Source organism: Halichondria panicea, chromosome 4 (assembly GCF_963675165.1).
Source record: "Halichondria panicea chromosome 4, odHalPani1.1, whole genome shotgun sequence".
Taxonomy (NCBI): domain Eukaryota; kingdom Metazoa; phylum Porifera; class Demospongiae; order Suberitida; family Halichondriidae; genus Halichondria; species Halichondria panicea.
The window spans coordinates 3,145,552-3,167,852 of NC_087380.1; the positions used below are offsets into that span (position 1 = coordinate 3,145,552).

Here is a 22,301-nt window from a genome sequence, read left to right on the forward strand (position 1 = left end):
TCAGTAGCTATATAGCACTTGCTATGCAGTCAAGTCAGGTCACGGCACTAAATTAGTGTCAGGGGCATACTAAAATTGTCACCACACAAATTTGCGCCACTGTTTTTGTTTATCACCACTTAAAAACACAAAATTAGCGTCACTATTTTAGACCATCGCCATGCATACCCACACAAACAATAAAATGTACGTGCGCCACTTTCTCTGGTGCATACTTTTGAACAAATAATTATTATTATGCCATAAATACTTGAATCTACTGATAGTCTATATGTACTATACAATTTTAGTTGCCCCATCTGTTTGATACAAAGACTGATTGTGGTCATTTTCCTATAAGGTCTATACATCAACAAGCATGAACAATACATGCCATATTCATTACTCTGCACTTTGATGTAAGTGTGTGTACATGCACTCCATAGAGTATACACAGTTAGCTAAATCATAGTGGCTAAGTTGCTGTACAAGTGAATGATGGCCTTCAGTATCGTTAGCATTCTACCATTTATTTTGGTTGTAACTATTTGCAACTCAATTGGACACGCACAACCAGGTAAGTGACATGTCCTGTGTATATGTATAGTGACATAAAACATCTCTGGCAGTGTTTCTGACTTTGGGATCAACCAACATTACCTCCAACAACACTGAGATCCTCATCACCGACATCGGACAGGATGCGAGTGGTGGTCTTCCCTCTCTCACCTGTCACACTGACCTGCCTGCCTGCTGTAGAAGTTTTGCTGAAAACAATGGTCAGGGATCACTAGGACAGTGGAGGTATCCTGATGGGAGTGTGATACTGAACAATGGTCTCTCAACAGCTGTTGGGAATCAGTTCTATATTACAAGGAATGCTCCCCAACTCATCAGGCTAAACCGTAGAGAGACTAACAACCCCCTCACTCCAACTGGTTCCTACTGCTGTGTGGTACCTACTACTCATGGGGAGATGACTTTCTGTGCGAATTTGGGTACGTGAGTTAATCTTAAATAAGCCTGCTCACAATTCAATTGTGAGCAGGCTTATTTTTATTCGGTATAGTATACCCAGAATTTCTATAGTTGTGTGTCTGTCTCTCCCTCATCCGACCAATGGAATGATATCCTATTCTGACCCAACACTGGGTGTGGGGAGTGTGGCCACTTTCTCCTGTGACCCTGGATTTATGATCAGTGATGTAACCAATACCATTACTTGTCAGGAAGATGGACAGTGGAGCTCTATTCCCCCAACATGTATGGGTATGTTTTTTACAATTCATTTTGTATAGGCATGGATGTCGTATGACTTTTTTAATTACAGAGATTGGTTGCCAAACTCTCAATACTGAGAATGCGATGGTTACCTACTCTGGTGACACAACAGAACCTTACATTTATGGAACAACAGCCACTTATCAGTGCAATCCTGGGTATGAGATAACGAGTGGAGACAGTGAGAGGACTTGTACTGGTGATGTTAGGAGTTCAGTGGGAGAGTGGAGTGGGAGGAAAGCAGTTTGTTCAGGTACATTGACGTACTGTAATATACGTCTATACTCGTTACACACACATGCAGTTGTGAGTTGTGAACCTCCTACTCCTCCCAGTGATGGAGAAGTTAGTTTGCCTGCTGGCACTGCGTTCAGTAGCGTGGCACACTACAGTTGCCATCCCTGCTATCGGCTTGTAGGAGTTTCCTTACAGATTTGTATAGGAAATGGAATGTGGATCCCACCCCCACCCACATGTGAAAGTAAATGCGCTATTAGACTAGAGTTTGTATAGCAATTAATCCTGTATTACATCCGGTCCAGTAATTGCACGCTGTCAATGAATTTTTTTGTTTTCGAATAACGGGCGTATAGCTAAAAATGTTAATAAAACTGCAGAGAACTTCATAGAATACGCCTCGTGCAATTAAAAGCCTTGCCATTGCTTGTTACTCGTGCTATTAATCCATTACTAGTCTGATTAATGCAAATCGGTATTTCATGACATTTATATGGTCTTCCAATTATTTGCAGTTCTTGGTTGCAATCAACCTCCAGATCTTGACAATGGAGCAATCACAACACCTTATATTTACACGATGTCTTGCGGCAGTATGGTCACCTACAACTGTGACAGAGGCTATTTACTGGAGGGAGTTAGCTCACGTACTTGTCAAACTAATGGAGAGTGGTCTAATGGAACAATACTGTGCAATCGTATGCTATAGAATAGTCCATTGTTAGATTATATAGTATACATGCATTCACATGCAGCTATTGACTGTGGCAGCTTGAGTAGTCCTGACGATGGTGGTGTAGTATTGTTGTCTGGTACTACCTTCATGAGTAGAGCTACCTACTCTTGCAACAGTGGGTACCTACTGAGAGGTACTCTAATACGTACTTGTGGACCTGATGGACAATGGTCCCAATATCCACCTAGCTGTGAACGTGAGTGCATGATTTTAGTATGCGACTAATATCAGGCTAATTGCTTTCAGCTGTGGACTGTGGTGCATTGATGAATCCAACTAATGGTCGAGTGGACTCATTGTCTGGAACCACTTTCATGGATAGAGCTACCTATACTTGTAACACAGGCCATAATCGTGTGGGAACTAGCTCAAGAATGTGTTTAGCAAATGGAGTTTGGAGTTCTGTAAAGCCAACTTGTAAAGGTGCAATTAAACTTTTGAAAATGTGAGTTAAAATAACAACATTCCACTAAACAGTTGTTGACTGTGGAGCACTTGAATACCCCACAAACGGCAAAGTTGTGATATTGCAGGGAACCACTTTCGACCAACCAGCTGTGTACTCTTGCAATGAGGGGTACACACTAAATGGAGATGCCAGACGTACTTGCACTGCTAGTGGGCATTGGTCAGGATCAGCCCCATCATGTGATCGTGAGTGGTTATCGCTAGTTGCCATTGTATTGAAATAATTTTCCTCTGTAGCCGTGGATTGTGGTGATCTTAGCGCTCCAGTTAATGGTTATGTAGCCATATCTCGAGGCACTCATTTTATGGACACTGCCGTGTACAGTTGTGCCCCAGGCTACAACTTCACTGGATGCCCCTCAGCAGTGTGTCAGTCCAATGGCACCTGGTCATGTGACCCTCCCTTCTGTGCCGGTAAGCCTGTTGAGTCAGGCTAATAAATTAAAATGTATATACTCATTCATACAGACAATGCAATGATCCAACTCAAGTTTGGGCCAACTAGCTATTGTGTGGAGTGGAATGTAAGTCGCCTTTCATTATGTCTGCTTATATCCATGCAGTTACAATTTTTTTCTGTGTACCTAGTATTATAATTAATCGTTATATACTGATCGTAGGATGTGCTATTATGCACTGGAACTTGCATACAGTAATTAACTCTGTATCACATCCGGTCCAGTACGTAATTGCACGTCTAATGTGTTCAAATATTGACCGTGGCTAAAAATGTCATAGAGAACTGCATCAAAAACGATTATAAGGTTACTCGTCAAGAGAGTCTTGGCCTCCGTATCTCATAATAATTAAGGAAGGATTAATAGCACTCGTAACAAGGACTTGGCAAGGTAAATTGCAATCGGCTTCACCTTTTGCAATAGAACCCGTGCCATTGCTTGTTACTTGTGCTATTAATAATTATTGTACTCTAATTTTGGCGTTTTTTTAGTCTGTTTCAGGGTACTAAATTAATTTGGCAGATTTACAGCAAATTTTTAACATGCTCACGTTACAAAATTATAGCTCATAATGGTAACTCATTTTCCTTGTAGGATGAGAAGGCTAAATTGATGTACAAGATCATGCACATTGCCATCACCAAGGCAGTAGGAAAGAGTGGATATGACATTCCCATGAACAACATTCAACCTGGCTACTTCACATGTTACAAATCCACAACGAGGACAACGTATCGAACCATGATCACTGGTACGAAGAGTCTGAGTGCTGTCGAGTATGCTGAGTTAATTAGGGAGTGGGTGGAGTCTGGAGTGACCACCAGGGTGCTGTGGTACGCTATCAGGATGGACAAGGCTTGTCCAGTAGTTATCGCCTCTATGGATCAGGAGGAGTGTGTCTAAACTGACTGCATGACTAATTAATTGTCTATACATTTTACTTAATTACTGTGAGATGACTTTTTAAGTTATATTGAAGTAGATCGAGGTACAATAATTACTATAATTATGTGGACCCCAAAATAAACAGTTCATAAAATTATTATGACATACCAAACTGCATGGATTTATAATTATGACAGAATGTGTAAAAATAGTTGCTGAAACTATATAATTATATTCACTATTGTAAATAGAGATGTTCTTAAAGCCAAGTCAGTTTATTGTACTGGTAGAGGAGATCCCTGCATCATTGGAGGAAGTCGATTGGTGGAGCCTGTTCTCTGCAATCCCTCAAACTCTCGAATCTTGCTTCTCAGTCGGCTTATCTCCATTTTCTGCATATCAATTATCCTCAGGTTATCGGTGGGCTCAATCTGTGCCAGTCCTGTGATGGGTTTGATGGGTTTCACTAGAGAGTAGGCTGCATGGTCATCAAATCCTTGTTTGCGAGCTATTTTCAAAACAGCCTCCAAATCGTGAGCACTTGTTCTACTCTTTTTCAATTCCATCCTCAGATCATTAATCTCCTTCAATAGAGACACATTCTCCTATAATTATGGCAAAAACAACAACACATTGTTAAACTCTATAAAATTATACATGTACAAAATGTTTCGCGAATGTACATGCAATTTTATGTGTAGCTGAACACTTGCACATGTCAAATTATGCTCGAAATTATTGGGAATTAATAGGCATCAATGTTCATTTTTGGTAAAGACATTACATAGTTTCGCATAACGATGTTCTCAGCAAAAAGTGGAATATTATGGATCAGTTTAAGTCAGCAAGATAACACTGATATATTAATTATGTCGTGTGTCAGTTGTGTGCGTTAGTGTCTACGTCTTAATTTTGTCTATAATTGGGAATAATCGGTGAGAATAATAAGCACATTTTTCAAGAATTAAAGAATAGAATAATGGGAGTACGATTTATCAGAGCCTATAGCAATTAACCTCACAACTATAATAATACATTCTGCAGCTGCTATAGATCGTATGTCACATTGCCCTATAGTCTCACCTGCATCACCCTAACGTTGTCTGCCCTGTGTATCTCCGTGTCCTTGCTCAGTTTCTTCCTGAGGGAGGCCACGCTTCTCTCAAGGTGCTCTCGCTGTCGAGCGTACTCAGAGTGCATGTCAGTCTCCGCAGCATGCTCAGCTCGAGCAGTCTGAGGGAATAGGATACTGAATATAAGGCATAGAGCTCTACATGTTTACTATTATTGTTGGACACAGTTGAGCAAACTTTCGTATTGTACTGCGTGTATAGGCTATGCAGTATGGGTATGCTAAAGTCATGTACATGCATGTGGCTTTGTTCTTATTTTACAATTTACATTTACATTGAATCTCACCTGATCAAAGTCTCGCAGATGTCTCCTATACAGCTCTTTAACCGTTTCTTTGAGCTCGTTAGGCTCTTGAATGAAGCGTGACGTGTTATGGAGACCAGCTTTGATGTTCTTGAGCTCTACCTTTAGGTCCTGGACTGATTGTCTCTCATGAAGCATGTCCTTGAGAGTAGCGTCTAGTCGTAGGTCCTTCTGAGCCATGGCCAACTGGAGTGCTTTGTTGTCACGACTTAGATCACCAAGCTCACCCTCCATCTGCAGCCAGACGAATATCATTATACCTTTCTTCGCATAAATTTAAATTGTGATTACGTGCATGTACGTATGTACATTATTAAATATTGGCATTAAACAATGAGCTTTTTTCTATACATTGTAGGGGTGGGTAAAAACCTTTCATTAGTTAAAATCTCAATGCAGGCAGCTTCTATGTTTTCAAAAAGATTAACACCTACATGTACGTATAAATTATTTAGTACAGTGCTACATGACATTGCACAAACCCTGGTGTACGTTTGTATCAAAATGTTAAAGTGCCACTGAAAAATTAATGGGGAGACAATGTATTGTGAACTGTCAAAAATTAATGCTGCTTATACTTGTGTGGCTAGTGCCTTATGTAGTATAATTTGGACTAACTTTTTTGATTTGCTCCTTCATTCTTTTGATCTCATTCTCTCTTGGTTCCATCTGCCTCCTCAGCTCCTTGATCTTGTAGTCCAGCACAAACTTAAACTTCTCCAGCTCCTGGTTTTTCTTCTTCAGGTCATAGATACGTTTTTCCTGTGAGGGGGGAGGGGAACAGTACAGAGAATTGAGGTATTATGTATGAGAGATATTTGTTACAGTTTGTATAGTACAGGAATGGCAATTATTTATCGCACATGTACATTTGTAGCATTTAGACTGGTGCACATGCACAGCCAAGGGTACTATAATCACATGCGCATGCATGTGTATGGAGTTACATGTACATACATGTATACCTATATGTACGTACTCAGTATAATACATGTATACATGTACATTTGTAGCTGCAAATCGGAGTCATGGTAACTTTGGTGTATACTTGTACCTTATCCTGGATGGTGTCATCTCTCTCCTGGATCTCTTTTTTGAGCCCCTCAATGTCTGTCTTGAGAGACGAGATGATGTTGTCTCTCTTCTTCAATTCTTGCTTCTGGCGTTGTATCTCATCCCTAAGACTCTTAATCTCATCCTGAAGACTCCCAACCTGCAGGCAATAAAACATGTACAGCATTCACTACACACTTTACAGAGGTTTAGTGGAACTCTCGGCTCCGAGGCGATACTATAAAAACGTTTTAGTTACTAACAGCACTCCAAGGACAGTTAATATAATTTTCAAACAGTAATAATTATATTGTTTACATTGCATAGCTTTTAACTTCTTAGTTCGCTACCTTTTTGGAGAGTATCCCGACCTCTCCCCTCAGTTTGGTATTCTCTTCAAACTTCTGCCGCAGTTGTCTCTCATAGCGGTTCTTGAGGTCGAGTATCTCCCTGTCAGCATCCTCCTCTGTCTGTCTCTGCAATTCCTCGCTCTCTTTGAGTTGCTGACGCAGTTCGTCTGAGGCCTGGTCTAACTGGACCTCTTTCTCCTGGAGTTTGGCCTGGTAGTGTTCAGTGAGCTCCTGTAGAGCCTTCTCACGAGCATCCTCCATGTCTGTGAGTCGCCGTTCATACTCCTGTGTGACGGTGGTGGGGTGCATGCATTACACAAAATCTAGAATGATGATCATTGACTACTTTTATTAATTGACTGAGTAATTATTGTAAAGACAAAAATGTATGGTACGGAAGTAATCTCAAAAGGGTACATGTACGGTCATGTAGTTACAGTGGCTGTTTATACTGTATAGAGCATCACATAATTACTATAGCGTAGCGTATATAAATCTTACCATGAAAGTCCGTTACATATACGCCCCGTCCCGTGATTGCATATGCATTCACGTACTAACATTGTACCGTGCAGTACTCACCTCTTGCAATTTCTGACTCCTCTGTTGCAGCTCTTGATATTTCTCATACTCAGCCATCAGTTTCTGACTGTTGACGTCCTCTGAAAACAATAGAATAGTCAGTAATTAGTATGACGTACATTTTGCAAGCACATTATACACGTTAGGATAACATGTACTGTTACAGTAGTGCGCTGACCAATCTCCTGCATGTCTTTGATGTGTCTATCGGTGATCTCCTGTCCCTCCTCCTCGTGTCTACCAGCCTCCTTCTCCTTGTCAGTGCGTAGGGCCTGAGGTGGAGGGGACAAATACCAATTTACATAAGTGTACATGTGCACTCAATTTTTATAAGCTTGCATACTAACAGACACATGCACACACGCCTTGTGCATCGTCATGCTCATACTATAGTTGCAGATTGAAAAAATGCAATTCTATAAGGACAGGAAATACATTATGTTTGTATCATACATGTAGTCGATCCCTACGTACCTCATTCTTAGCCTTGAGGGCATCGATCTCTTGCAGGAAGTTATCTGTGAGCTCTTTGATCTTCTCCCCATAGTTCATATCCTTGAGTCTCAACTGGTACTCATTCTCCATCTTGAGCTCATCCACTCGAGTCTTTAACTCAGACATTGTAGTGTCCTGTAACAAAACAAAAGCTTAACTAATTGTATCGCATGAAATTATTATACTGTGCACAAACAGTAGGTTTTCTATAAACAGCGGGAGGGAACTTTTGATGCATGTACGTCAGAGAAAGGTCAGTAGGCAATTGTTGTACGTAATGTTGGTATACATGGATAACGGGGTTGAAGTGCATATTATAATGGTGGTACGCTGTAAGTACAAGATAGTACAAAAGCTTTCACTTTCCCACCTTTTCCTCTAGATCTGTCTTCATGACGAGGACCTCCTCAGCAAATGTGATGTCCTTCTCCCTCTTGAGCCCACGACCATCTTTGTCAGTGACTCGTAGTGCCAGGAGGGATCCGTCCTGACCAACTGAGAATAGAAACTGGTCGTCATAGGAAATTCGCATCTGGAAAGGGATTGTATTGAGCTTTAGAGTTAAAAAGCTGCAGGAAGGAACCTTAGTAAATCTAACTAAAATTCTCATGGTACTGTGCATGTAAAACTGGATGTATGCACAAAATAGGAGACTAGGCTCAAACACATGAATGAATGAATACCATCATAATTGGATATACATACATGCATGTGCAACATGATTGTATGTAAAGTACTACAACTATACCGTATAGTCACACCTGCTAGTATAATGTAATATCTCACCCTGGTGACAGCTGCTGAGTGTGCGTGGTGCTCCTGCCATTCGACTGGTTCAGTGAGGGGGAACTTAATGGCCCTAACCGCTCCAGAGCTGGTACCAGTGAACAACATACGACCAGAGTTGGAGAGGACCACTTGAGTCAGCATCACATCCGGTCCAACATTCACTTGACGCACGATCTGAGGATGAGGACAGATCATGAATAATGATGAATGTACAACTTTGTTTTTGTTTGCTATGTACATGCAATACAGAACTGATTGTCCATACATGTCAAGTTTACTCTTGTTGCATGTAGATAATAATTGATACAAAATTCGAATTCTTATCGTATGTAGACACAAAATGCAATGTAGTTGTACAAGTACAATGTATGCATGTACGGTATGTTATTTACGTTTGAGTCAGGCAGGATGATCTCCTTGAGGGTTTGATCAGAGCCAACGGCAAAGGTTGTCCTGAGGTCAGAAGTGATGGCTAGAGAGGTGTAGCTGCAGCCTTTGAGTACACTCTCATTCTCTCTCTTGCAAGCCTGGACATTCCACTCGTAGATGGCCCCGTCCAAACTGCAACTGATAAGCCGACTGTCGTCCTGACTCCAGAGAATGCAGCGGACCTGTGATAGAGCAAAGCCAGGGGTGTACATTGTAAGGTGAAGATATAGGGAGGAATGACATGGGTACATGTGTGTGTACCAAATATGTTTTGCATCCCCAACTGTAGGCTAGATTTTGTCTGAATAGGCAAAAGAATCGCGTCCCTCACATGTACGTAGGTAATTGAAAAGTGTACGACCATAGATTATGATACACTACATGTATGTATGTATGTATGGGCAAGAGGTGTGAGGAGGTGGAGTATTGCAGTGTGTACAAGTAGATTACCTTTCCGTTGTGTCCCTTGAGGTTTCCAATGTTTTCAAAGGAGTAGGTTGAGAAAAGCTGGATGAGGTTAGTATTGGCTGCTGCAAACATGTGACCACCATTACTGAAAGAGCACTGCATTGAAGGAAGGGCAGAGAGAAACTTACATATCAAGTAAACTCAGTAGCTACAGTGCAGGCAGTACGGCAACAACATTTTTCTCCACATCTAAATAAGTACTAGAGCAGCAAATGTGGCTATAAGTTTTGTTATACTTATTTGAACCAACTCAGCTAGCAAAGTACATAACCTTGTACATGTTGTACATAATTGAAGTACCTCTCTGCATCCCCTGATCATGAACTCCTTGAAAGGGCGGATGTCATCAATTAGTAAGTTCAGGAGTCGCAGTTTTTCACTGAACCCCACTAACACAAACAGACCACTGGGGTGGAGGGCGATGCTGTACGCCTCCTCATGGAACTCCTTGTACAGGTCCAGGGAACTGTGGTAAGGGGGGTGAGGTATAGTGAAAAGTACCCTTATGTACATTGTTTAGTATTATACTACTAAATTACTAGCAACACACATACATAACATTGTACTGCGTTGTATGTACATGCACATGACTCATAACTCACAATTTATACTGCAGGCTATGGACTCACTTGTTCTCGTAGTTCCAAACTCGTACGGACTTGTCGAGAGAGCAGGTGGCAATGATGGGCTTCCTGATACACACGTCCATGCCAGTGATCTCCCCGTGGTGGTATGAGTGAGTGAGGTAGTCGAATCCTGAGTTGCTACCCTGCATGGAAAGAGGGGAGACTAAAATAGCTGAATGGACATTAGAGCAGCTAACAAACAAATTGTACAGAGCAATTATTATGGCTACTCAATACCTTTTGACTAATACATGTACAGCTACGTTAATAGCCCCCAGACTCTCCATAGCATGTGTTTCAACCTGTGTTAGCAGGCCAGGCCACCTCTTTATCACTACGTTAATAGCCCCAGACTCTGCATAGGATGTGTTTCAACCTAGGTGTTAGCTGGCCAGGCCACCTCTTTATCATGGCCACTGTCTGTCTGTCCAAAACCCTATAAACAGGTCTGTACCAAACTACAGAGTTTATGTAACGTAAACACACACGCTCACTGTACACTGTACACACCTTTCCCTGCAGATCAGCCACGGAGAGTGTGAGGTTGTAGAGCTGCTGCATTCTTGTGCTGCACACTAAATTCTCCTCACTGGGACTCAGCACCATGCTCAAGATGTCATTGGACGGCTCTGTACCCTCCTCGTCAGACTGGGGTACCACACTGATAGACGGGTCTATCCATATGCTCACACTGCGAGTCTTTTTATAGATGTTTCGATTATCTGTCTTCTCAAAGAGATGAAGGGTGCCATTGCCTCCTGAGCAGATGAAACCTTTAGAGTAGGTTGTGATGCAGTCGATGGGCACAGGCTTTAGAGAGGTCATGCTGCTGTAGAGAGAAGGATGATTTCAGTAATCTAGCAAACAGCTCAATGCATTTTATCTACATACACATCAAAAGTACTGTTTTTTTAGGCTGCTAGCTAGCTCACTATTAGGCATAATTATAACAACAGCATTGCTTGATATGTAATCGCCAATAAATTGATAGTTTTATCTCACCTTGGTTGAGGTTTCTTGGTGGTTTCTGGTGACACCACTTGACTAGCGTTAGGTATCATCACATCAAACTCATTCTTGAGTTCTCCAACTTCAAAGAGCTGAACTTTTCCGTTGTCAGTACCCAGCACGAGACGATCCTCTGATATCCAGGCCTGGCACAGGTAATTGGAGGGTTCGACTTTCATTATCCCAAACTGTTTTAGGTTGCCCTCGCTGTAACGAAACAGCTTAAACAGTTTCTCGCCCACTACACACAACTGTGTGTTGTCTTGAGGATTGAATGATACCTACATGTATGGGAATGTGCGTACAAACAGCTTCAATAATACACGTACAATGTATGGTACAAAACTACACACACACACACATACACCGCCCCCACACACACACATGCATCACACACACACACACACATACACCACTCCCCCCCCACACACACACATACACACTGACCTGCCGAACAATGTGGTTGATGACTCCACTGCTCTTGACCGCTGCCATCACTTTTGCTTTCTCCCAATGCCAGTAGCAGAGTGTCCAATCAGGACCAGAGCTTTGGGAACCAAGATATTTTGAGTCTGGGGAAAATGCCAAACTGATGTATTCGTGAGAGGTGAATGTAACTTCTGTCGAGCTAAGGGTCTTTTTTCTTTTTAGTGTTGTCAGATCGAAAATTGTAATGGTTGGTTTCTCGTTTTTCTTTTCAGCCATTGCTACGTATCTCTTGTTTGGACTAACAGCTAGAGCTGTCATGCCTTCACTGCCAGCAGTGCATGGAATGAACTTCTGTTGTTTTAGGTCTACATTGAACAGGACCAAATTGGCTCCACTGGGGTAGAGGATTGTCTGTTCATCAAGGTACCACACATTGTTGGCCACATCTCCTTTCAGGCCAAAGGAGAACTTTGCTTGGGCTTGAGGAATAGACATAATTATCTTACAATGTTGAAGCCTTCTTGAGCAGCATGCAGACTTCAACTTGTATTTAGCTTGTACTTGTGTCAACAATGCCCACGCACTCTCCAATGTGGTTACAAGGTTGTTACTGTGTTGCTAGGCAACAAGGTAGTGCAGGTACTTCAACGCATGCGCGAATCAATATGAACACACGTGGCCTAAAGTAGGTGGGATTCCACCCATAGATACTCAAAGAGTTCCACCTTCAGATCTCTGCTCTCAAGTCTACCAAGTTCAAGATCATGTCTCGTATGAAAATTGAGGAGGTCAAGAGTACCACTAAAACTCAGAGGGTGGCTGCACATAGTCATGTCAAAGGACTAGGCCTTGACGACACTGGCACTGCGATCCAGATTGCTGCTGGTCTGGTTGGACAAGAACTTGCCAGAGAAGCTTGTGGAGTAGTAGTCGATTTAATCAAAGCTAAGAAAATGGCAGGACGAGCTATCCTTCTCGCCGGGCCTCCTGGAACTGGAAAAACTGCTCTCGCTCTAGCTATCGCTCAAGAACTTGGTCCAAAAGTCCCGTTTTGCCCAATGGTTGGTAGTGAGGTATACTCATCAGAAGTGAAGAAGACGGAGGTATTAATGGAGAACTTTAGGAGAGCAATCGGTCTGCGAATGAAGGAGACCAAGGAAGTGTACGAAGGCGAAGTAATTGAACTGACCCCGTGTGAAACTGAAAACCCAATGGGAGGATATGGAAAGACAATTAGTCACGTTGTGATTGGATTGAAAACGTCCAAAGGCACGAAGCAACTTAAACTTGATCCGTCGATTTACGAGAGCTTGCAAAAGGAGAAGGTACAAGTTGGAGATGTGATCTACATTGAATCCAACAGTGGTGCTGTGAAAAGACAAGGAAGGTCTGACACCTTTGCCACCGAGTTCGATCTTGAAGCTGAAGAGTATGTTCCACTTCCTAAAGGAGACGTCCACAAGAAGAAAGAAGTTATCCAAGATGTGACTCTACACGATCTTGATCTTGCTAATGCACGGCCACAAGGAGGCCAAGATATTATGAGCATGATGGGCCAACTTCTCAAGCCAAAAAAGACAGAAATCACTGACAAACTACGCCAGGAAATCAACAAAGTAGTGAATCGCTATATTGATCAAGGTGTTGCAGAATTGGTGCCTGGTGTGCTGTTTATTGATGAAGTCCACATGCTTGACATTGAGTCCTTTACATACCTGCACAGAGCTCTCGAATCTTCCCTCTCTCCAATTGTCATTTTTGCTACTAATCGAGGTAAGTGCACTGTTCGTGGAACTGAGATCGTGTCTCCACATGGAATGCCACTCGATTTGCTCGATCGAATCATGATTGTACGCACACTGCCCTACTCACAAGAGGATATTGTTTCCATTCTCAAGATTCGAGCTCAAATTGAGACGATCAAGCTTAGCGATGAATCGTACGTGGCCTTGGGGGAAATTGGAGTCAGGTCGACCCTTCGATACGCAGTACAGCTGATGACCCCGGCTAGCTTCCTTGCTCGGATTAATGGCAGGGAAACTATCAACAAAGAGGATGTTGGAGAGATTAACGAACTGTTTTATGATGCCAAGTCCTCGGCAAAGCTCTTAGCTGAGCAAGAAGGAAAGTACATGAAGTGAAGGAAGGTGAAGCGAGCTTTGACTGTTACATTTACGCATTCCATTATATACATTTATTTCACTGTGTATATAATTATATTAAAGTTTATAAATAATTTATTATTAATAATTATACATTACCATTATTGTACATGTTTGTATTTATATACCTGTTCATATAATTATGTGCTACAATTATGATAATTTTATGAACAAGGCAGTGGTGAGTAAACGAGGTTTCTAAGCGACTACTAATTATAGCGAGTGTGATCCCTGCTTATTAAGAGTATAAAAAAAATTATGCTCTCAATGCATTATAATTATTATACTGTGTGAAATTGTTTTGTCAATCATAATTCAACAGATGGACAATGGTGTACAAAAAGATATACTATATATAATAGTGCAAAGTGATGACTAGCTATAACAAATATAATATATTGTTCTGCCAAGTGCCAAACGTTCAAAGTTCACAATAAACTGTCTAGGCCGGAGCATTCTTCATCCAATCTTCTAGCCACTCTTTCTCATCAGGCGTCATTTCTAATACCTGCGGAGGGGAAGAATAAAAGGAATACATTGACATCTTCTGGCTTACATGTGGAGGTGGGGGAAGGTTTCTCTCCCATTTGGTTCCCTCAGGTGCTTCAGGTGCTGCAACGAACAAATAGTGTACAATTGACAGTATGCATAATTTTGGTTAACGGTCTTACTCACAGATATATGGGTCTGGGTGCTTCCATTTATTGAATTCTATTTCTCCTCTCTCTAGTAAAGTTGTGGCCTTGGTAACATCCCGTAGGTTCTTGTTCTCATCAAATATACACCTCAGTTCAATGGCTTCCTGTCTCCACACTGCTCTTGAGATCTTCCATGATAAGAGGTGTTTTAGAGACTTCCTATAGAGTCTAGTGACCTTTTGTGCGTGTGACAGGGCTTGCACTGACATGCCTCCAGCTCGACTCACTCACAGCTTATGGGGTCTTGAGGAGAATCAAGCAGAGCGAAGATAAACAATGAGATGGAGACAAGAGACAACCTACAATGACCTTTGAACCTAAACAGATCTGTTGTCATGTGATCAGTCTTACCAAGTCACATGCACTTTTGAACTCTGTACCCAAGAAAATAATCAAGATCATAAACCCAATCTGGTTGCCCTTTTTTCTTCCTCGGAGCTCCATATTGATATGGTAAGGCTAGTATATTGCACATACATGGGTCTTGTAAATGTATTATTAGTGTGTTTGATCATCTTTGTGTACGGGGTACATGCAGGGAGGTACCAAGCACTTTGAGTACCCTAAGTATGTGTGGTCTCCTGCTGGTGGCTGGTGGTGTAACCCTCGACACTGGAAGAGAAACACAGCGATAGCTTTTGCAATATCTGGAGCTCTTGCTGGGGTCATGTGGTACATCTCAGCACAGTTAGAGGTACACGTACTGTACATATCGTGCATATTGTATACGTATTGAGGCAACACTACGTTACGTTTATGTCTACATATCAGCTTACGTACATGTAATAGTAGTCAAATTGGATGAACAGTTGTTTTGTTTATGACTGCATTTAGTGTGTACCATACACCCTATGAACAAACACACACACACACACAGCGAAGACCTATACCTCCATACCGACACATACCGTCACAGAGGTGGTGCAAGCATGCAAAGGTAAAGCCAATTCCGAGCTACAATGTGCAATTTGACCTGTGGAGGTGTAACCCAAATCAATCTAGCTGAAAATATGCAGAAGTAGTTCCAATCCTAAGCCTAACTGCCTTGCATTACAATAGGAGTAGATTTTACTCTTGGTTACAGTCATACCGTATTAGCGGGTTATTTTTATACGGTGGAAAGTGTCGTATATTTCGTATTGTTCTACCACAATAGATTCAATCACTATCTGAGCTGTACGAATATTTAAAATACGAAATACACATGTAGAATAATTCATACGAAAATTTGCACCAACGGAAAATTATCCGCTATACGGTATCTTGGCTAATTGTATGATGTACTATTAGTACACTGGAATTTGTACAGTGCAGCAGTGCAATCAATAGCGTATCAGTTATTGCACGTCGTCAAGCAAGTAATTGCGCGAGAGCTTGTTTTTGAATAATGACTGCGGCTGAATATGCTATTAAATCTGTAGAGAACTGCATTATAACGATTGGTATAGTTACTCAGCTATATAGCACTAATACAAGCACTGGCAAGGTAAATAGTAAATAAATACTCAACTTTACCTCGTGCAATTAGAGGCCTTGCTATTGCTTGTTTCTCGTGCTATTAATCCCATATTGCACCCTTAACCATACTATTAATTACTAATAATAACCCTTTTTGTACGTGTTGTTGATATTGATCAAACCTACTGTTCACTATCCTCTTATTTCCTTGCAGGAAGATGACCCAAGATTAAGAGACTAACTGTGTACTTCTTAGGCTATCTTCACTATTGCCATGTACGTAGACTTTGTTTTGTACATGTATGAGTATTTCAGTATAGCTATACTTTGTGCAACTTTGTTTCATCTAATATGCAATATTAATAGCTGTTACCAGTTTCTTTTATTTGCTCCAAATGCTTCAGATTTGCATACCGTATAGCGATATAATTATGATATGTACAAGTCATGTAGTTCTCAGAAAAAGTGAATATTCGTTTACAATATGAAGTTCCTTGTTTTTACATTCTCCATCTTGAAATATTTCATACAATACTCCCTAGTGCTTTGAGTCTTACTGTAGTCTTCATAACACAAGTATAACTGCATCCTCATGCGTAGCAGGGTATGGCTAAGTTCTCGATATAATACCATTTTTGTAAATTGTGTATCCTATATCTTGTCTATTGCCTAGAAACTCTAATTTATCTTAACAATGGAGTTGTGATGGTGTCAATAGGTTAGGTTAGTGGGGACTGGGGAGAGTTGGCAATGAACTTAAGTGCCACCTAAATTGGAGGGAGTGTGAGCAATGTACACATCATTGTTCACACTTGGTCCATTTGTAATAGTTTCGTTTCCATTCATAGCTGTATAGACGCTTAGCTTGTACGCCAATATGTATAATTATTATTAGCTGTGTGTTATCAATAGACTATTTTGACTAACAGTGTTGAGGTCTTGCCAGGATGGCTGCCGTGCATGGTGACACTGTTTATGTAATCTGCAGTAGCAACGGTCAACCATAGTCTCTTCCCATGCTTTCTCTGCAGTACGTGCAAACAAACCTTGTCTTGTATTAAAACTACATGTACCCGGTACTAGAACCTATGCTATTATTTGAGCAAACATTTTCATAAAATTGCACCCCTACGTATACAGGTGTAAACATGCTGTCATACTTCCGATGGAGCATGTACGTATGTACACCATAATGTACTTATGTATACCAGTCATGTTGAACAGATTGCATAATAAGTAGCAAAATTGACTGTAAAATATCAGTAAATGAAAGGAATGATTGCCTTACGTCTTTGAGGATAGCTACTAAATTGATCTTTATACCAATTATGGTTATGTATGGCTCTGGTTCCAAGCACTGACACCACATACAGCCACCATATTAGCCCTGCCAGTGACCAGGTAGCTATGGTCCAGCCTAGCCACTCGACACACTCTCCAAAGTAGTTAGGACAAGAAATCAACGAGAACAGCACTCCTCGGGGTAAAATGTAGTCTTTGTCATGTCGTGAAGTTCTCAGCAAAATAAGTTGAATGTCTGCAGACCAATTGATTATTAGCCCAATCACAAATAAAAGTGCTCCAATGATAAATCTGGGGTCATAAAAGTAGCCTTTGCAGTAAAAGACAGACCCAATAAAATCGGCATTTGTACAATGATAGATCGTATTTAGAAGAAATGTTGTCAGTGGAATCCGAGCAGAAAGTCTTGAGTGACTGTACCGAAACATCAGTGGAGCAAGTAGTCCTCTAAACAGGTAATGCACTGTAAAAAGAGAGTACAATATAATGTTTGTGATCCCGAGAAGATTATTTCCAGAGAGGAAATACATGACCGTGAAAATCAGAAGTCCTGGGATGAAATGCGCAAATATATTCGAGAGACGGACTTCAACAGGACATGTGACTTTGAGAGGTGCGTGTTTTCCGTAAGCTGCAGGTGCACAAAACTGCACTAGAAAGTTCAATGCTGCAATTAACAATCCAAGAATAAGAAGGCCATTGTGTGCCCAGAATCGAATTATGTTGTAGCTGTCTTGCACTTTTATTATCGGATTCCTTGAAGTGGTATTCCAGTAGAAGAGATAGGGAACTCCATAGAAGAAACTATGGTGACTCTCACATGGACTCTGCATAGCACTGCAGTGCTTAGGTATCTCAGACTCTTCAACTACTGTCAGCTTTCTCAGTGAAATTACTTATGTGACATTGAGCTAGAAACCCACACAGCTCATGCATGACTGTGTAAGAGATCCACCCCCTCTTTTACAGAGCACGAGGTCATGTAGGTTTTGCTCATCTTAGCCAAGTCAGCACAAATATTTACTTTATATGGAGACACCACAGAACACGTACACATAACATAGGAGGGAGGTCGGGAGAGGGTTGACAAAGAGATGGATCCAGGAGAAATAAAGCCAGCAGCTGGAGCTGGCTCTACTGAGGAGAGATGTCCCATCTGTCTGGAAGACTTCCAGGACAAAGCATTTGTGAATGCTTGCTTTCATATCCTCATAATGCATCTAAACTTTGTACTGTTAGTCCAGTCTGTCACTTGGGTTAGGTCTGTATTAGGGAAATTTGTTACAGCAATAGAAATGTACCCAGACATCCCGGAGAATGTTGACCACATAATTATGCAGTCGTACTGCACTGGTGTAAGATCCTATGGCTAGGTAGTTGATCGTAACCTGTCTCACACGCGAAGAATGGGGAAGAATGTAATCGATAATTATAATTATTGTGGGATAGGGTATAAATAGTGTTGTGGGGCTATAAGGATGTGTCAATTATTGCTAGGGAAGTGGTACTAGATGCATTTTGATGAGGTTGCCTTGACAGAGTGGCCACATACATTTTGCTTCTCGTGTGTCGTCCGTTGGGCCGAGACCACCACCACCAGCTGCCCCCTCTGCAAGACTGCCTTCAGTAATGTCATCCACAACGTTCGTGCCAATGACGACTATGACGTGGTCAGCTCTACTTTATCTGTGTCGTCCATTATAACACCTGTACATCAGTCATCTTGTCAATTTTTTGAATTGTGTTGGTATTGAAAAGTTAAGCCAAATATTCCTTAGCTGTGATTACCATTTTCCAATTTTTGTAAGGGATTTCATTTTGTATGACAAAGTCACATACATGCACTCCAGTTCAAGGTTGTCCCCAAGCCATCCTCTGTGGCTCATAGCGAGGAGGTTATTGACATGGAGGGTGCCTTGAGAAGGTGGGTGCAATGAGTCTTTGGTTACCTTTAAAATTTATTTGAAATTGTTTTCTCCTTCAGTTTCCGTGGTTATAGAACGACAAGGTTTTCAGGGCAACCATCTCAGAGCCAACCGTCCACGTCGAGTGCTACTGTACACGTAGTAAGGCCACACCCATCCAGACATCGTAGAGGTCAGAAAAAAGACACAAGGAAACCAGCCGCTATTCAGACGAGAAGGTGTGTTAGACGTGTGTGCGTCTCAATCAATTTCTAACTCTCTCTCCCACACTAGAGCTGTGTACTCTACTGGGGTAAAGGTCCAACCTCTTAAGAGTGGATCAAAACTGGCTCGAGTTAGGGACATTTGTGAGTTATTACTAAAAGCCGTTAATTTTAGTACAAATCTCATAATGGGGTAAGTATGTGTCATGGAAAACACAATGTTGTACGTATAAGCAATTTCCCGCTTGCCACTCTTTTGTTTTGTAGCTGCCTCATTCTTCCGGAGCAACCCTGCTGCAGCTCATCGGCTGTACCCGTGGCTGACCCGAGAGCTGACAGTGGTGGTGGGGGAGGAGCACGTGCAGTTCATCATCCAGATCATCACCTCACTGATTGATAAGTGAGCATAGTTATTATGCTTAATAGGAACGATGGGAACAGACGTATATTGTTCCTGATGTGTATCACATTATAGCTAAGCAACTTTATAGACAGTCATACATGTAGTTCGAGTGATCCAAGCTTAACGCTTTTTTAAAAGCTACAGTACTTACGATTCAGATGGTGGGCTTAAAATGTTATCGGGGCTACAGTTAAAATTTTTAGGATTGCTGGGACTGTATTGTGTTTTCCTCAGAGTTGACCTGCGCAGTGATGAGTTTCCCTCCTACCTCGAGCCGTACCTCCATGAGAAGACGAGTCACTTCATTCACGAATTCATTAGCTTTGCAGCCTCTCCATTTGACATGATAGCCTACGATCAGAACGTGAACTACGACTGGCCAGAGTCACACCCGGAGCTCAGTGAGAGAAAAGAGGACGCCACTCAAGGTGAGTATGGTTACTGTACGGCTGATATTACAGCCTTTGTTGGCTTGGCAAGCATTTGAAGCTAGTGAAGGCATAATTGTGAGCTTTTCAGGAATGCAAGAGTACCTGTAAATTAATGTTAATTTTAAAGTTTTCAACTATTGTACATAGTTATGCAATGAAAGCTGTCTGCATCTAGATAGTGCTAGGGGATAGTTGCACTACTTCAATGTGCATGCATGTGCCGTATATAGTGCCAAACTTTCGAGGGGCTTAATTTTCGCTGTTTTCGTGGGTAGCAATCCTACACAAAAATTAACTCCAGTTCTTAATAGAATTAAAACGTGCAAAGATTAAAGGTATGGCCTGGGAATGTTTCCGGTAAGCAGTTAACCCACGAAATTTATTTGCTTTTAGAGAAGCCATTTCACGAAATATAAGTGCGTCAAAAATTTCGCGCTATACGGTGGTGATGAATGCAATGAAGTTGTACATGTAAAAGTATTGTACAGCAACGCAAGATTTTACTGTTTTTAATAAATTGGTCCATCCCTCCACAGAATCGAGGAGCTCTGATATCCAACAGCGGATATTTGATGAGATAAGCTCCACCAGTTGGGACGACCCTCCCCCCATCCTGGAGACCACCTCCCCCGGCTACCTGGATCACTCCTCTGACACTGACTACTCTGGCAGTGAGGACACACCCACTTCTTATCAAACAGATGCGGCTGCTATTGTTATTAGCGATGAGGAGAGTGGAAATGAAACTGAGCCTCGAAGTGATAGTATTGTCTTAGAAACCAACCCAAACAACTTGAGAGCTCATCAGAACGTTAATACTAACCAATTGAATTTTGAAACCGAAAGAAATTCCAATGAAATAGAACAAGTGGAAATACAAGAAGAGCCACTTGCAATCGTGGATTTAACTGTTGAAAATACTACTGAGAATGTTTCTGATAGTGTTGCTTCAACTTCAAGACTACAGGTTCAAAGGTCGATTAAAACGAAGGATCCCACCATAGATTATGATTCCACTGACTATGAGATACAATTGTTTGCTGAAAATGAAAATGAAAGTGCTAGTGCACTCATTGACTATGAACCCTGGCCTCTGGATACTAGTGAAAAAGACACCAATACTGCTGGTCACACTGTGGATAGAACTAAGCACTCTTCAAAGAACAGTAAGAAGCGAAAACATAAGAGTAAGCGTGATGATGCTTCTAAGAGTTATAGCGACAAAAGACACCATGAAAGAAGGGAGTCAAGAAAAGAAAAAACTGGAACAAGTTCCAATTCAAGGGATAGATCACTCGAAAGACACTCATCTAAGTATAGATATAAACATTCTCGCCACGATCATCACTCTAGATCAAGATCGTATGAAAGCTCGCGACATAAAGACCGCAGTAGCCACTCTCCTAGTAGAAGCAGTCGAGAGAGTCGGTTATATGAGAGAGAAAAAGGCCATTGCTCTAAAATACTGGTATGCTCTGGTGAGCTTTCTCCTGAGGATAGTACACCAGCACATAATAGTCGACAGGAAACAGGCTCGTCTGGTCAAGCGAGATCACCTAAACAAGTAATTTCGTTGGACGAGGATCGCTCAACCAAATCTTGCAAGGCCCTCTCCAATGAGCTGAATGGATTAGAGAAACAGATCACCGATAATAAACGGGACTTGTTGAAGAGTATGCTACGACGAGAACGAATTGTGTTGTTGCGTAACAGTCTCCACCCCCGCCCACCAGACCCTCTGCCGACTCCCTCCAGTCTGAGGGGTGGGGAAAGTGTGGGGGACATGCAGAGCGAGTTGCACTCACTGGAATCAGCTATTCTCGATGGAAAGAAGCACTTGTTACGAGTCATGAAGAGGATTGAGGAAGATCAAGCTGACGACAGTGACTAATAATTATAATACGTATAATTTATATGCAACAATAATTATTGTCTGTCAAAAACAGGAACAATCCTGGTGGTGATGAATGATAAAAGCTGTAAAAATAAGGCTTGGTCAATTACGATCT

General features: G+C 41.6%; 6 protein-coding genes and 1 long non-coding RNA gene across 8 annotated transcripts; 4 read left to right on the top strand and 3 right to left on the bottom strand.

Annotated features, from left to right (window-relative positions):
• Nucleotides 1–160: 160 nt before the first annotated feature.
• LOC135335324 (sushi, von Willebrand factor type A, EGF and pentraxin domain-containing protein 1-like) lies at nt 161–4,186 on the top strand. The gene is made up of 12 exons (XM_064530790.1): nt 161–556; nt 609–977; nt 1,069–1,248; nt 1,310–1,513; nt 1,565–1,741; nt 2,013–2,195; nt 2,253–2,429; nt 2,480–2,656; nt 2,711–2,887; nt 2,939–3,115; nt 3,170–3,225; nt 3,754–4,186. Exons 1-12 carry the CDS (start codon nt 475–477, stop codon nt 4,060–4,062), a joined length of 2,268 nt encoding a protein of 755 aa, XP_064386860.1. The 5' UTR covers nt 161–474; the 3' UTR covers nt 4,063–4,186.
• Nucleotides 4,184–12,327, bottom strand: LOC135335318 (cilia- and flagella-associated protein 57-like). Of its 2 annotated transcripts, none has more exons than XM_064530778.1 (18): nt 11,729–12,327; nt 11,276–11,562; nt 10,784–11,099; nt 10,277–10,416; nt 9,948–10,113; nt 9,630–9,743; nt 9,143–9,361; nt 8,748–8,924; nt 8,332–8,493; nt 7,941–8,096; nt 7,645–7,738; nt 7,467–7,546; nt 6,885–7,169; nt 6,536–6,694; nt 6,100–6,243; nt 5,464–5,715; nt 5,128–5,277; nt 4,184–4,649 (listed from the first exon to the last, which is right to left on the bottom strand). In XM_064530778.1, the coding sequence occupies exons 1-18, from the start codon at nt 12,203–12,205 to the stop codon at nt 4,320–4,322; spliced, it is 3,708 nt and encodes a 1,235-aa protein (XP_064386848.1). In that variant the 5' UTR covers nt 12,206–12,327; the 3' UTR covers nt 4,184–4,319. The 2 variants fall into 2 exon arrangements, with proteins under 2 accessions (XP_064386848.1, XP_064386847.1); XM_064530777.1 differs by having other exon boundaries at nt 10,784–11,102.
• A 45-nt stretch (nt 12,328–12,372) lies between these two features.
• LOC135335334 (ruvB-like 1) lies at nt 12,373–14,046 on the top strand. The gene has a single exon (XM_064530801.1). The coding sequence runs from the start codon at nt 12,475–12,477 to the stop codon at nt 13,849–13,851; it is 1,377 nt and encodes a 458-aa protein (XP_064386871.1). The 5' UTR covers nt 12,373–12,474; the 3' UTR covers nt 13,852–14,046.
• Nucleotides 14,047–14,168: 122 nt separating this feature from the next.
• Nucleotides 14,169–14,891, bottom strand: LOC135335352 (NADH dehydrogenase [ubiquinone] 1 beta subcomplex subunit 9-like). The gene is made up of 3 exons (XM_064530818.1): nt 14,548–14,891; nt 14,429–14,484; nt 14,169–14,380 (listed from the first exon to the last, which is right to left on the bottom strand). The coding sequence occupies exons 1-3, from the start codon at nt 14,777–14,779 to the stop codon at nt 14,315–14,317; spliced, it is 354 nt and encodes a 117-aa protein (XP_064386888.1). The 5' UTR covers nt 14,780–14,891; the 3' UTR covers nt 14,169–14,314.
• On the top strand, nt 14,876–16,424 carry LOC135335353 (uncharacterized). Its single transcript, XR_010394487.1, has 4 exons — nt 14,876–15,023; nt 15,109–15,264; nt 15,448–15,507; nt 16,243–16,424. It is a non-coding gene; the product is annotated as an uncharacterized LOC135335353 (long non-coding RNA).
• Nucleotides 16,425–17,244: 820 nt separating this feature from the next.
• On the bottom strand, nt 17,245–18,243 carry LOC135335354 (uncharacterized). The gene has a single exon (XM_064530819.1). The coding sequence runs from the start codon at nt 18,161–18,163 to the stop codon at nt 17,288–17,290; it is 876 nt and encodes a 291-aa protein (XP_064386889.1). The 5' UTR covers nt 18,164–18,243; the 3' UTR covers nt 17,245–17,287.
• A 90-nt stretch (nt 18,244–18,333) lies between these two features.
• On the top strand, nt 18,334–22,235 carry LOC135335359 (E3 ubiquitin-protein ligase Topors-like). Its single transcript, XM_064530827.1, has 8 exons — nt 18,334–18,532; nt 18,878–19,000; nt 19,181–19,254; nt 19,315–19,473; nt 19,529–19,602; nt 19,726–19,858; nt 20,096–20,289; nt 20,829–22,235. Exons 1-8 carry the CDS (start codon nt 18,425–18,427, stop codon nt 22,181–22,183), a joined length of 2,220 nt encoding a protein of 739 aa, XP_064386897.1. The 5' UTR covers nt 18,334–18,424; the 3' UTR covers nt 22,184–22,235.
• The last annotated feature ends 66 nt before the right edge of the window (nt 22,236–22,301 follow it).

Bases quoted from the DNA above. Each gene is read 5' to 3' on its own strand.
- LOC135335324 (XM_064530790.1), top strand. From the start codon at position 475: ATGATGGCCTTCAGTATCGTTAGCATTCTACCATTTATTTTGGTTGTA. The intron at 1,742-2,012 runs GTAAATGCGCTA...AATTATTTGCAG, and splicing joins ACCCCCACCCACATGTGAAA to TTCTTGGTTGCAATCAACCT. The intron at 2,196-2,252 runs GTATGCTATAGA...ATTCACATGCAG, and splicing joins TGGAACAATACTGTGCAATC to CTATTGACTGTGGCAGCTTG.
- LOC135335318 (XM_064530777.1), bottom strand. From the start codon at position 12,205: ATGTCTATTCCTCAAGCCCAAGCAAAGTTCTCCTTTGGCCTGAAAGGA. The intron at 10,417-10,783 runs GTGTGTACAGTG...CTTTCCATGCAG, and splicing joins TGGCTGATCTGCAGGGAAAG to GGTAGCAACTCAGGATTCGA. The intron at 10,114-10,276 runs GTGAGTCCATAG...CCCTTACCACAG, and splicing joins GTTTGGAACTACGAGAACAA to TTCCCTGGACCTGTACAAGG.
- LOC135335334 (XM_064530801.1), top strand. From the start codon at position 12,475: ATGTCTCGTATGAAAATTGAGGAGGTCAAGAGTACCACTAAAACTCAG.
- LOC135335352 (XM_064530818.1), bottom strand. From the start codon at position 14,779: ATGTCAGTGCAAGCCCTGTCACACGCACAAAAGGTCACTAGACTCTAT. The intron at 14,485-14,547 runs GTGAGTAAGACC...TGTTCGTTGCAG, and splicing joins GCACCCAGACCCATATATCT to CACCTGAAGCACCTGAGGGA. The intron at 14,381-14,428 runs GTAAGCCAGAAG...TCCCCTCCGCAG, and splicing joins ACCTTCCCCCACCTCCACAT to GTATTAGAAATGACGCCTGA.
- LOC135335354 (XM_064530819.1), bottom strand. From the start codon at position 18,163: ATGCAGAGTCCATGTGAGAGTCACCATAGTTTCTTCTATGGAGTTCCC.
- LOC135335359 (XM_064530827.1), top strand. From the start codon at position 18,425: ATGGATCCAGGAGAAATAAAGCCAGCAGCTGGAGCTGGCTCTACTGAG. The intron at 18,533-18,877 runs CATATCCTCATA...ACAGAGTGGCCA, and splicing joins CATTTGTGAATGCTTGCTTT to CATACATTTTGCTTCTCGTG. The intron at 20,290-20,828 runs GTGAGTATGGTT...ATCCCTCCACAG, and splicing joins AAAAGAGGACGCCACTCAAG to AATCGAGGAGCTCTGATATC.